Here is a 13,762-nt window from a genome sequence, read left to right as displayed (position 1 = left end):
ATATGTGTTAGTGCAATAAATGAGAGAGATGCAAATTATGGTTTCTCTGAAAAGGCAGTGTTTACATGAAAATGCCTGAAGGCAATGATTATACTCAGCAGAACAACTACATTAAGCTATAGTTGTTCTGGTGACTAAAGTGTTCCTTTAACAGCAGTAGGCAGTTTTTAAAGTGAGTGTAACGTGGAAGACATTGTTTAATTTCATCATTGCCATTTTTTTGTTATATACACTACTATCAGACATTATGCAAGTTCAACTGCTCCACTTCCTGCTTCCTCTGTAAAACAATAAATACCTTAAATTAAAGGGACACCACGGAGTAAGTGGGAGGTGGGTCCAAGTTCTATAATTTCTTTATAAAAAAAAAAAGAAAAATAAGTTTTTTTCTTAACTTTATTCTGCACTATAAACATTGTCTATTTAAGTGTATGTGTGTATATCCATATATCTCATTCAGACATCAAAACTATGCACCTCTGCTATCTGTTAAGATACGGAGATCAAAATTAAGATCAGTTGTTTAGTAAAGATGGTATCTTTATGTTGGATTGCCATATGTTGGGATTTCAAATGAGGGCAGTATCTACTAAATTGCTATTGGATGAAAGAAAATGACTTAAGTCCTTAATTTGATAGTTCAGTAAAGAAAGGGTTAGGCAAGATATGAAGCTTCCTGTTCTGTAGCAACATTAAGACAACACAAGAAATATCAAAATACATCTTTAATTATAAACAGTTCCAGTTTAAAACCAAAGTCAAATATATACATATAATTACATGTTTATTGTAAATATTGCTACATATTGAGGTGATTCTTAATACTCTAGATAGTGTAGAGTATTCCTGAATATAACTAAATAAGGCTCTGCATTAATTAAAATATATATATCTATATACACACACATATATACATATAGGTGATGCAAAGCAAGTCTTAACTATACCGTTAGAGGGTAAAAGTTAATATTTGTAAACATAACTGCATAGTATCACATGTCTCTGCACTTTTGTAAATGACCATTTATACATATTCTAGAAAAGAAATATGTAGGAAACAAAATATGAAAAGCCAATAAACTGTTTAAAGGTTCATTATAAATTAAGGAAATATTTGCTTATGCATTTTGTTTCAGGTTTAAAAAAAAAAAAAAAAAAAAAAATATTACGATGTCCTCACCGCGTCTCTCTGCCTCTCACCTCCACAGGATTTTGTGCTAGGGGTTCTGGATACAAAATATGGCTTTGTATGTATGATATGTATTCGAGATTTGAACTGTGAAACCCCATTTACTACTGTCTTTCCTAATGACTAATGTCCATCGTGTTTTGTTTTTTTGTCAATGATTTTGTATTATTGAATTTTAAAGCAGACTGACCAATGTTCAACTTGATTAATGAGAGTTCTGGGTTCTGTAGGGATATTGGAATGTCAATATTGTACTCTGATGACATGTGATTACCTTTTTTCTTTATATACTTGAAAATATATATATATATATATATATATATATATATATATATATATATATATATATATATATATAAAAAATCCACTACACATACAATATGATTTTTACATATCCATTTTAGTGGTCATGTTCGTGTTATGACAACTAGGGTTATGCTAGGATAATTATGGCTAGCCTTCACTGTGGACTACATTTCTCATGACACTCAGCTATATATGGCTGTACCTCCCAATTGTAAGCTAGCACTAGTAGGGTTTTATCCAAACCTTGTGTCTAAAATCACTTGATCTGCAGAACAAGTAGCAAATGATTCTGGTATGCAATTTAATAAACTACATTGTTTTCCCCTTCTGCCTTGTCTCTCAGATAATGAGCTAAAATTATTTCCTTACTGTAAAATATTCACGGTTTGGTAATTAGTCACTATGCTGCATACACTAGTCTGTCTAATGCCCCATCTTCAATCACTGCTTACATAATTTTCCATGTCTGCCTATGGTAACAAGTTAGCATCAACTATTACTTCCCTTAAAATCTATAGTAATCTTAATATTGAGGACTAGTTGAAAATTCACTGTTTAGCCTATAAACATCAATATTGAACGTTTGAGATCCCTCCTATTTTGGATAATATGGGTAAATGTCTATTTGTATGCAATTACTTATTGTCTAATCCTCTCCTCATACCACAGACTATGGATTTCTTGACGGTTAAGTCAAGTATTCTTTAAGAAAAAAAATATTAAAATAAATAGCAATAAAATGGTTAATAAAAATGAAGTAAAACTGTCTTATAGCTGTAAATTTCCAAGAGGTGTAAACATTTTTTGATCAGAATGTCATAAAATGGTAAACAGTCTACACTTTTTGTGAAACATCAGAAGTTTTTTTTTTTTCTCTTCTTACTTTAGGATAAAAAATTTACTTTGAAGCCTTGCTTTCTCAAACTCTTGAAATCATTTCTCTTGTGGAATGTTGGGAAATCTTTAAAAGCCTAAAAGGAGAACGATTCCTTGGTAATTTTAAACACTTTGTTCAAACATCTAATTATCCATCTGTTACAGTAAAATGTAGCAATGGATTAAAGCAAAAGTTCAAAGTTCTTGCCTGAAACCTTTAAATATTCACTGGTCCAGTCGTGAAATATAGGAATATTGGGTTGAATGTTTCAATAGTTCTTGCAGTTACCATGTGCTTCAGTTCAGTATATTTTTCCTCAGTCAGGACTAATGCATGCCGTTGAGTCTACACTGCTGTCCTGTGTAAAGATAAAAATAATTTGTTACAAACACCACTAAAAAAAAAAAAAAAAAGGTAAATAATTACTGTATTTAACAGAGATGGAGTCACTTTGTTTACTCACTAAACAATTGTAGTGACTTCATTACCATTTAAAGAATAGAGACCAAAAGAGGCAGTGGGGAATTTCCCATTTCAGCTGACTGAGGGATTTATCCTTCCAACTGTGGTATCATGGACTAGATTATGCTAATTTGTTCCCAAATTTCCACATGGTGAATAAAGTACAAAAACAAAACAAACAAACAAAAACACAACAACAACACACAACTACAAACCTCTACAATCAACTATATATTTAGGACCATTTCTTTACTTTCCCCACTCAAATTCTATTTTTTTTCTTTTTTACCATGTTAAAGAACCAATGCATTACAACTTTTATTTTTCCAAGACAGCTTTGGCAATGATCCAGTTTGCGATTTGTAGCCTGCCAAGTCTGTCTGCAGACCAGATTGGTATACAAAAAAAAAAAAAAAAAAAAATCAATAATGGATCAAGACATTGATCATCTATCCAAGTGAAACTGGCAGTAATGGGCCATATGTCAATTCAAACTATTCTCTTTGAATCCAAAAATAATGTTCCAACTGATTGCTTCACTTTTACTGCCCCAGAAATTTCACAGATTAGCTTGATAAACATGGCAATTATGTATTCGTACATATCATCTATTAACATCTTCGTTTTGCATCAGGATCAAAACATGATTTTACAGTTTAGTATGATTGCTTCAAGTCATGTGTTACAGTGCAACTATCTAGGTCAATGGGTGTTTCAAGGTGACCTTTCCCATGATGACTAATACCCACACTGAAACCTTACCTAGAGTATCTATAATCAGCATGGCTTAACCAACCATTAATTGCACTTTTAATCACGTCTAAATATAGGACTCAATCAAGATGTTAGTTACATAGAGCAATTGAGGAAATTACATGACAAGTGGCTGATCTAGTTTAACATGCACAGGCTACCGTATGTTGTTTCCAGTTAGGGTTTAATTTGTGCTTTAAACAGTTTATGTTGTAAGCAATGCTGCTACTCTGTAAACGGATGATGTTCTCTCTAATCTTACCCATTTTTTGCCACATGAATATCTTGTGAAAACGTCTTGTAGATACTGAGTTCCGAAGCCCATGATCCGGTTTACAGAATGGCTGGAAATTCCTGCAACCTGAGCGGTTAAGTGGACAGAGTATGCAAATTGTAGATCTTCAGGAGTTGCATCTGCCGCCCTGTTTTTCACTTCCTTGTCAACATAGACATCGGCCAATTGTTTGAATGAGTTATACGAAATGTTTCTGAAGAAGCGGTTGATGGTTGGGTCCTCTTTCATCTATTTCAATAAATGAATAAGCAAACCAATTTATTGATCAAGAAAAAAAACAAAAAAACAAAAAAACAGACCCTGCAAAAGCATGCAGAGGATAAGAGGACATTGAGACAAAATAATGTAGTTTGCCCATTTGGTTAGTCCACACAGGTCTCAAACAAGTTCTGTGCACATATGCCAATACAGAGAGAGCCAAGAAATGCCAGCAAGTTCCCGGTGTCCAGGAAATTACAACCACATCAGATTATTGTTTCAGTCTTATTTGGAGCTTGTCAGTGAGGCGTAGCCAATACCCTCTCTTGCCACACTGTTTATGTCTACATTACACTTTCAGCTTTAGGAAACCCTAAACAAATGCATGGATAACAAAACCAGAAAGTGAGAATTGGCAATTACCAGCTTGTAATTGAAGGGCAAGCTATTCCGTTTTTGCCTGTTCTCAAATCTTTCCCATAAGAAAGCATTGAGAGGCTAATGCACACGCATGGTATGACATTGCACTGCATCATTTAATATCTCATCATAGAGATGCATTGAATCAATGCATATCTATGGGAAGCCTTTGCTCTTAAAAGGAAGTGTTTACATTAAAATGCCTGCAGGGACATAATATATACACATCAGGTCAACTATATTAAGCTGTAGTTGCTCTGGTGAGTACAGTGTCCCTTTAATAGACTGTTCATATGGTGTCAGGTGAGAATAAAATTATTTTGTATGACCATTTTATATAAACAAACATTTCAAGAAAGTATTGTTTACCTTGCTGTTCCATTCATCCCCCTGTTTCCGGAGAATAGAGACTATTTTTTTAATAAGCTCATCTAAAAGAAAAAAAACAAACATTTAAAGTAAATACCGTAGATGTTATATATGCAGACATTTTTATAAACATACCCCAGCATTAAAGTTTTTAGTTTCTAAAAGTAATTAATGATTTGTACATGTAACTATTGCACAGAGCATTGTCTTTAAGCTATTGAAGTTCTGTCCCACATTGTGTGCACTTTAGAGAAGACTGAGGAATCTGGAACTGAACAAGCAAGTGAAGATTCTCAAGTGGAACTTGAGCAGTCTGACTAATTCAGGTTTCCAACCTCCTCTTTTAGGCTGCAGAGGTCACAATGGGGGCACATAAATGCTTCCAAGGTTGGGAGACAATGCTCAAGCTTCTGTTAATCACCCCACCACAAAAACAAACCCCAGTCAAATATAAATCAAATGTTTACCGTTGTCTTCAGTGGCTTCACAATTTGATTCTCCACTCACACTCTTTCTTTCGTCTGGTTTATCACTTTCCTTAACAATCAACTCAATCTCTGCAGAAACCTTCTGGTAATAGCAGTCTGTATTCTTTTTATCTAAAACAAATATAAATCAGTTAAAATGTCACTACAACCAATTTCTCATCAATACATTTGTTCCCTTGATTATGCCTTGTAAATAAAAAAAGAAAACAAAAAAAAAAACACACAAAACTAAACGCCGTAGGAAACAGGAAAACAAATAAGTTACCTGGAATCCAGCCCCGGGAAAGGTCGTCATCCCCACTCTGTGTGACGTCATGCCGCATCATCCACAGTCCACTCAAATGCTTCTCTATGAACTAGCCCCAAGCACACAAGTGCAAATATCTCTGGATGTGATTTCACTCCAAAACACTGCACAGGCGGCTCCTACCACTATGACTAGCCCTTTAAGTTTATCATGAACATTTAAGCATGCCCTGACATTTAGCAATTCATGCAGACAAACAAAAAAGTGAACTAAAACTCTCATATCTACCTTTGCCCGATGAGGGTCTGTTGATGCATGTCAGTGGGAGATGAGTTGGCCTCTTCAGCTTGCCAGGGAGACCATCCGCTGTTAAACCTCCGGTGACATCTTCAGATGTGTGTTTTTTAAAAGAAAATGCTCTTCTAATGCTGGATCTTTGTAGGCCAATCTTTTTGGATGCCTTACGTTGTGGAGTAGCATCTTCAACACAAGTCACTTGGTCTTCAAAGACACAACACATGTCTGGCACAGTTTTCTCTCCACGATGCATGTGTTTATCATTTTTCTTGTCATCTTTTTTCTTAAATAACTGACCAAACAAATTCTTAAACCAGGATTGTTTGACTGTTTGTGTACATTTTGCATGGTCTGTACTTTCATTCACATCTTGTGAAGGTTCCAAAGTTCCATTTTCTAGATTGACAGTTTGCTCTTCCTTTTTTAGTTCCTCTGTCTCTTGAAGGTTTTTTGCTCTATATAACTTTGTTTTACTTGTAACCACTACAGATTTGGAAAAATCACTAGCTGACCTGTGAACTTTCCTAGACTTCAATTCCTTTCTGGTTTTCTCATCACAGTTGCTTAAACTTCGTTTCACGTATATTTCCAAGACTTTCTTTGCTTCTTCATTATTTAACGTCATGAATGTTGCTCTCCGTTTACTTCCCTTCTCAAAGCGGTTTGCCTTATCCATTGTGTTCTGCTATAGCAATGTAAAATATGATATTAGTGAACTTATGTGTAATAATGTACAAAACACTTGTTATTTAGTGGCGTATTTATCATTAACCCAACATGAAGGAACACTATGAGCACCGAGTTAACCCTTACATTTCCAGTTACTACCTTTAATGTCTAACCACTCCTTCAGAAACCATTATGGGATTCATTTATAGAAAACGGCTACAAGTTGTGCGTGTTTATGATCGGAATTAAATTTGTGGATGATCTAGATATGCAACAGCTGAAGTGATACTTGGAAGCTACCACACATGCAGCATTTTTCACCAACGTGAGAATTGTCAGGAATTCAATGGGAATTTCAAACAGAAGACCAAAATAGTTGAACTGGACGCATTACTGGCTTGGGAGTTTTTTTTTTCCTTTCTAGTTTGGCCATTTTGGGTCTTAAAATTTCTGAGAATTGTGAATCATTTAAACCATCATAATACAATTTGAAAGGGATTTCCAGAATAGGAAATAGACAATTAAAAAAAAAAAAAAATAAAAAAATAAAAGAAACCTGAGAAAATAAACTTCTCTTTTATTCTACACTACTTAAAACCATGTTGTATTTACTATAAGCTATATTAGACACATACAAACATGTGCATATGTAAAAACCCTTTCTTAATATTTAGGGTCAGTCATTTGATAAAGTGACAATTTAATGAAAGATCTCATGACTTGTGTCACTGATCCTCTGCTGAAGCGGTCACCTGTCAACATTTCACTTGTAGTCATGCTGTGTTTACAAACACCTACACTGGCAAAAGCTTTCTGCTATAACCTCCCTTGTTTGCCTACTGAAAGCAAATACATGTTCCTATAACAAAATAGCCATGCAATAACATTTACTGGTTGCACTGTTCTGAAGAAAAATAATAAAAAAATATATATCTTTTATGAAATTTTATAACAAGCACCAACATTAAAATAAGAATGTAAAGCAACCATGTATTGTTGCATGCCAGTTTTTAATTAAATTGGCCAGTACTCAAATCCCTATATCAGACACAAAAATAAAAAGTTATTTTTATTGACTGAGATCTTAAGCAGCTCACAAACAAGTTATCCAGACTTCTGCAATAAAAACAGATAAGCATATTAATATAGATCTAAAAAAAAATAAAAAAAAATATAGAATTAAACACCACGACTTGCAAAATCTTGTTTTTCAATATCCGGAAACATCTCTAGTATGCCAAGGTAATACTTTGTAGATATATCATTGGAGGCTATTTTTTGTTTGATCTCCTGGGGACTTCCATACTGTACCCCCATTAAATAACATTATTAGTAAACAAAACTAAAGGAAACCACTTGTTCACTCACTTTAGATTTGATTAATTTAGCTCAAACGTCCTCTACTAAATGAATATAAAAGGAATTTGTCCACCCCCAGTAACAAATTTACCATTTGCGTCAAGCAGAATGCAAACTTGCTTGATTTTCTCACAGTAGTTTTTTTTTATGCAAATGACCATTGGGGAAGTGGAATTATTTAGCACATGGGCATTTGTCACCTTCATGTTATCTTTATATTCAAACAATGTGGCAGATTCTCATTTCACAAGAACCTTCTCTTATTGTTAGGTACCTAAAACACAACAGGAAACTGCATTCTTATCAACTTGACACACAAAACATTTGCATTGTTTCTACATACAGAAAATATACATATACAATTTTTGCACCAAAAATACCCCCTCCACATATACATACTACACACACAGATTATAGAACATATATGCAAACTGGATATATAATTTGACTTTCTACAATTATACCAAAGCCACACTACTCATCAGCTTACTTAGCTACTACAGTAGCAGTATCTCAGCAACTTGTTCAGGACACAGGGGTTTATTAACTAAACTGTAGTGAATTGAAAATCAGCATTCCAAAGAAATTCACTTCAATTTGGTGTTTAGTATACAAGTGTCAAACCATTTCAAGTTTCTGTCATTGTCAAAGTATCATTGTTCCATGGTAAATAAAATGGAGTTGGGTAAAAAGAGCTTGTTTGCCTCAGGATATACTTTACACCTAGATATTCCCTTCCTGCTGGAATATTAGGCATTGGACAAAGCCTCTTCGTATAGTTCGAGTTTAAGTATGTAACAAACAGTAGTCACTATTATGTGGCTGTCCAGCTACGAATTTAATTCACTTTATCCTATTAACAGCTGAAAGGTTATAGTCATTGTACTTCATCAGTATACAGGGCCGTCTTTAATATGAATAGGACCCTGGGCAAAGAATTTTGTTGGGCCCCCACGGCCCTGCGACCCTCTCAATCAACCAACCCCCCAATTACGCCCAACCCCCAATCACACTGACATATTGACACATACACACACAGAGACAGACATATTAAAACATTCGCAGATACATACTGACACACACATACACTGACACACAAATATATACTGGCAGACATATTGACACACATTCAGACATACTGACACACACACACACACACAGACGCACATACATACACACACAGACACATACACTGACACACGTATTGACACACACACAGACATGCTGATACACACACGCATACTGACATACACACAGACACAGTGACACACACAGGCATACTGACATACACACAGACATACTGACACACACAGACAGACATACTAACAAACACACATACACAGACACATACACTGACAGAAATACTGACACACACACACATAGACATACTGACACACACAGACAGAAATACTGACACACACACAGTCATACTGACACACACACAGACAGACATACTGATACACACACAGACAGAAATGCTGACAGACACACAGACAGAAATGCTGACACACACACACAGACATGCTGACACACACTGACAGAAGTATTGACACACACACAGACATACTGACACACACAGGCATACTGATATACACACACAGATACACTGAAACACAGACAGACATACACACACACAAACATACTGACATACATTTAGCCACCCTCCAACCACCCTTACCTTTTCTGGAGGGTGGTTTCCCTGGGGAACAGTGGCAGGCTGAGGCAGTTGGGAGTTCTCCTCTTAAACTCCCCTCCTCCCTGCCTTTCTCCTCCTGTGCGGCTCTGATCTCCGGTGGGAGGAAGTGACTCGCGGCACTCACTTCCTCCCAGCCGGCTGACGAACAGGAAGGGGCCCGGTCGCGCTGTTTAAGCGTAACAGCGCCCGACTGGGCCCCTGCTGGCACATGTCCACCGGGTGGCCCTTAGTGCATGGGCCACCCGGGGGCCCTCTTTAGCATGCGGGATGGTGCGGCTCTGTGCAGCCGCACCACCGGGTCCAAGGGGGGCTACTCAAATCGCGGGGCCCACGGAGCAGCTGCTCTGGGCCCCCCAGGAGCAACTGGGCCCGGGGCAGCTGCCCCGTTTGCCCCGCGCTAAAGACGGCCCTGTCAGTATAAACAATATATATGGACTTTTTTTTTTTTTTGCACAACCTAGTGATGCTGTAAAGTTACAACAATTCAAACAGAATTTGTTTAGTTTACCCACTAAACAGCAATCGTTAATGGTGGATAATTAAAGAGGATTGCAAATTGTAACCCAAAACAGCCAAGTTAGAATAACTGACTCACGATTCTGTCTTTTTGCCAAAAATGTGAAAATTCTGTAGAAATATATTGTGGTATGTGAAAATTAATAGAATTCAGAATAATTCGTTTTAAAAAACAAACAAACAAACAAAAAATCGATCCTGCTGCTTTACAGTTGTTAGTAGTTCTTAGATAGGCTAAGAAGTCAATAAAGAATTTAAGTAAAGGAATGTAAAAAAAAAAAAAAAAAAAAAACAATGGAGGGATTTTCCTAAATAAATATATTTAGTCTATTAATGAATCAGTTTAACCCCTTACTTTATGGAGATAGTTGAAAAAAATAATAATAAAATCAAATCACCACAAAAAATGGTTTATCTGCTCGTGTCAGTGGTAAATGAGATAAATGAAACTTTCCTTTAGAGAGGAAGCTCACTGCATCCCAGTTTGGAGACCAGTTTCTAGTTATGCAATATGCACTATAGATTAAACATTACAACTGGTATAACAGTTTATGGCGCGCAGTTTCCATCCTAATCCTCCTGACACGCCAACAGTCCAGGATTTGGAAATTCCCTATTGAGTTCCTGTCTAGATTACAGAAAAAGTTGGGAACCACTGCACATATATCATACAACGGATATAGTTTATGGCTGTTATTGTTAACCTTCCATTTTGTATCACTTCCATTGAGCAATCCAGCCCGTTTATCCATAGAACACTTAGCTGAACATTTACCTTGCAGAGTCCCAGGACGTTCGCTGATCAAGTCTCAGTATGTGAGCTGTTTAGAGTCTCAGCAAGTGAGCTGTTTAGAGTCTCAGCAAGTGAGCTGTTTAGAGTCTCAGCAAGTGAGCTGTTTAGAGTCTCAGTGTTGTCTGACTGTTAATTCGGCTTCCAGCAGTTACCATTAGAAAGCAGGCTGAGCTCAGGGCGTTATTTATAGACTGCTAATTGCAGGTAGTAGTAGATAAGCAGCCCGCCTACCTGTGCATTCCCCACATTACAAAAGGTGAAGACTACCCTCTTCCATACAAGGTTACAGTACAGCACTTCCTTATTATCTATGTCTACTTACCCTGTAAAAGGATATGTTGATTTTCTAGTCGTGTTTACAGAAAGCGCTCAGAAGCCATTTCTAAATGATTTTGATACTTGTGTTGGTGTAGAAAACAAGGATGCCATTTCCGGTAATTCCAGTTTTATTTGTTTTCACCTGTTGTTATTGCCTCTGATAGGTAAACCTGATTCCTTGCTGGCTTGTTTACTTTAGCTCGAAAACTATGACTTAACCACAAAGTTTTAAATAATATATGATGCTAGATGTGTCTAGGGGTTATTTATGATTTCAAGGATTGTGACTTTTTTTTTTTTCCTTCATATTTTATTCAGGATGTGAAAAGATTCAGCTTTGTTTTATTAAACGTGACAATTTAACTATTTATGAATTAAATAAGGAAGTGTGCACACACATTTTTGTACATATGCATTCGTGTATTAATATATTATTAATATATTCGAATTATAAAATGTTTTATTACAGAAGCTTTCTTACCACAGAGCTCCGTGATAAGATAGTTCTCAAAGCTAAAAGAAGAATCCAGACACATAAAGCACTTCAGCTTGCTAGAGTGCTTTATGTGTCTGGAGTCTGTCAAATTTGTGACGGTTTCTAAAAGTGCCAATTTCACTTTTATATTCACACTTTTATAATTGAGGATTATGCTGGCTTTTCTGAATGGATATTTTTCTTGAGCTGCACAAATGCACGGTTTGTTTCACGAACACTCAATCTTTCAGATGTTCTCACAAGAAGTAATTGGGAGCTGAAAGGTCAGGCGAATGTGGTAGCAAATTCATTTAGGAATGTCTCGAAATTATTGCTCGCTGAACAGTTGTCTCAGGAGGTCCATTGTGGCCCTGAATGTATGAGCAGGAACTCCATCCATAGATAGGTAAATTGCCCTGGTCCTCCCATGTGTCTCATTCTCCCTCTCCAACCCCTCCACGTGTCTCATTCTCTCCCCCTCATCCCCTTCAAGTGTCTCATTCTCTCCCCCTCATCCCCTTCAAGTGTCTCATTCTCTCCCCCTCATCCCCTTCAAGTGTCTCATTCTCTCCCCCTCATCCCCTTCAAGTGTCTCATTCTTTCCCCCTCATCCCCTCCACGTGTCTCATTCTCTCCCCCCGTATCCCCTCCACGTGTCTCATTCTCTCCCCCCGTATCCCCTCCACGTGTCTCATTCTCTCCCCCCGTATCCCCTCCACGTGTCTCATTCTCTCCCCCCGTATCCCCTCCACGTGTCTCATTCTCTCCCCCCGTATCCCCTCCACATGTCTCATTCTCTCCCCCCGTATCCCCTCCACGTGTCTCATTCTCTCCCCCCGTATCCCCTCCACGTGTCTCATTCTCTCCCCCCGTATCCCCTCCACGTGTCTCATTCTCTCCCCCCGTATCCCCTCCACGTGTCTCATTCTCTCCCCCCGTATCCCCTCCACGTGTCTCATTCTCTCCCCCCGTATCCCCTCCACGTGTCTCATTCTCCCCCCCGTATCCCCTCCACGTGTCTCATTCTCCCCCCCGTATCCCCTCCACGTGTCTCATTCTCCCCCCCGTATCTCCTCCACGTGTCTCATTTTCCCCCCCGTATCCCCTCCACGTGTCTCATTCTCTCCCCCATATCCCCTCCACGTGTCTCATTCTCTCCCCCATATCCCCTCCACGTGTCTCATTCTCTCCCCCATATCCCCTCCACGTGTCTCATTCTCTCCCCCATCCCCTCCACGTGTCTCATTCTCTCCCCCATATCTCCTCCACGTGTCTCATTCTCTCCCTCCTCATCCCCTCCACGTTTCATTCTCTCCCCCATCCCCTCCACGTGTCTCAATTTCTCCCCCATTTGTCTAATTCTTCCCCCAGTCACTCTGTGTCTCAATTCTCAACCACGTGTCTCATTTTCCCCAATCCCCCTCTGTATCTGCTCTTGTCCATGAAGTATGGGCGAGTGGCCCACGGTAACCGATCTGACAGGAAGTGTTCTTAGTGAGCACTTAATGTCAGACAGGGTCGAGGAAAATAGAGGCTCCTGTACCCGCGGTCCGTTCCCCCACCTTACAAGCAGTTACCCGCAGGTTACAGCGCCGTGCTGTGTGCTCCCCCTCATGCCCATCGCCTGGCAACTGTACTACGCGGGCTAATGCAGCTCTGCACTGGCCATGAAGTTATGCCTGCGCATGGTCAACATGGCGGCCGGGCATCCTGGAGTGATGGTCCCAGTCACAGCTATGACAACTGCGACCGTTGTAGTTACGCCACTGCCCATCAAGTTGAATCCACATTTCAGGATCATTTTCGACCACAGGACATAAAAAAATTACATTCTTTTACCTGCCATTTTAAAAATAAAATTCCACAATTTTTGTGAAGTTACTCATGAAGAATCTCCTAAGACTCAGTTATATCGAGTCTTAGGAGATTCATCATGAGTAATTTTATAATATTATATTATACCTGAAATAAAAATATGAATCTACTACCAAATAAGTTATTTACCTATCAAATGCTAGTCTGAATTTTAAGTTAA

General features: G+C 38.0%; 1 protein-coding gene across 2 annotated transcripts; it reads right to left on the bottom strand.

Moving 5' to 3' along the window:
• Nucleotides 1-2,582: 2,582 nt before the first annotated feature.
• Nucleotides 2,583-10,978, bottom strand: LOC134588949 (protein BNIP5-like). 2 transcript variants are annotated; one of them, XM_063444303.1, is made up of 6 exons: nt 10,917-10,978; nt 5,893-6,586; nt 5,337-5,468; nt 4,870-4,931; nt 3,850-4,110; nt 2,583-2,730 (listed from the first exon to the last, which is right to left on the bottom strand). In XM_063444303.1, exons 2-6 carry the CDS (start codon nt 6,575-6,577, stop codon nt 2,689-2,691), a joined length of 1,182 nt encoding a protein of 393 aa, XP_063300373.1. In that variant the 5' UTR covers nt 6,578-6,586; nt 10,917-10,978; the 3' UTR covers nt 2,583-2,688. The 2 variants fall into 2 exon arrangements, with proteins under 2 accessions (XP_063300373.1, XP_063300374.1); XM_063444304.1 differs by having other exon boundaries at nt 5,893-6,583.
• Between the last annotated feature and the right edge of the window lie 2,784 nt (nt 10,979-13,762).

This window comes from Pelobates fuscus, chromosome 1 (assembly GCF_036172605.1).
Source record: "Pelobates fuscus isolate aPelFus1 chromosome 1, aPelFus1.pri, whole genome shotgun sequence".
NCBI classification, from domain to species: domain Eukaryota; kingdom Metazoa; phylum Chordata; class Amphibia; order Anura; family Pelobatidae; genus Pelobates; species Pelobates fuscus.
This window is presented reverse-complemented; position numbering and strand designations above follow the sequence as displayed.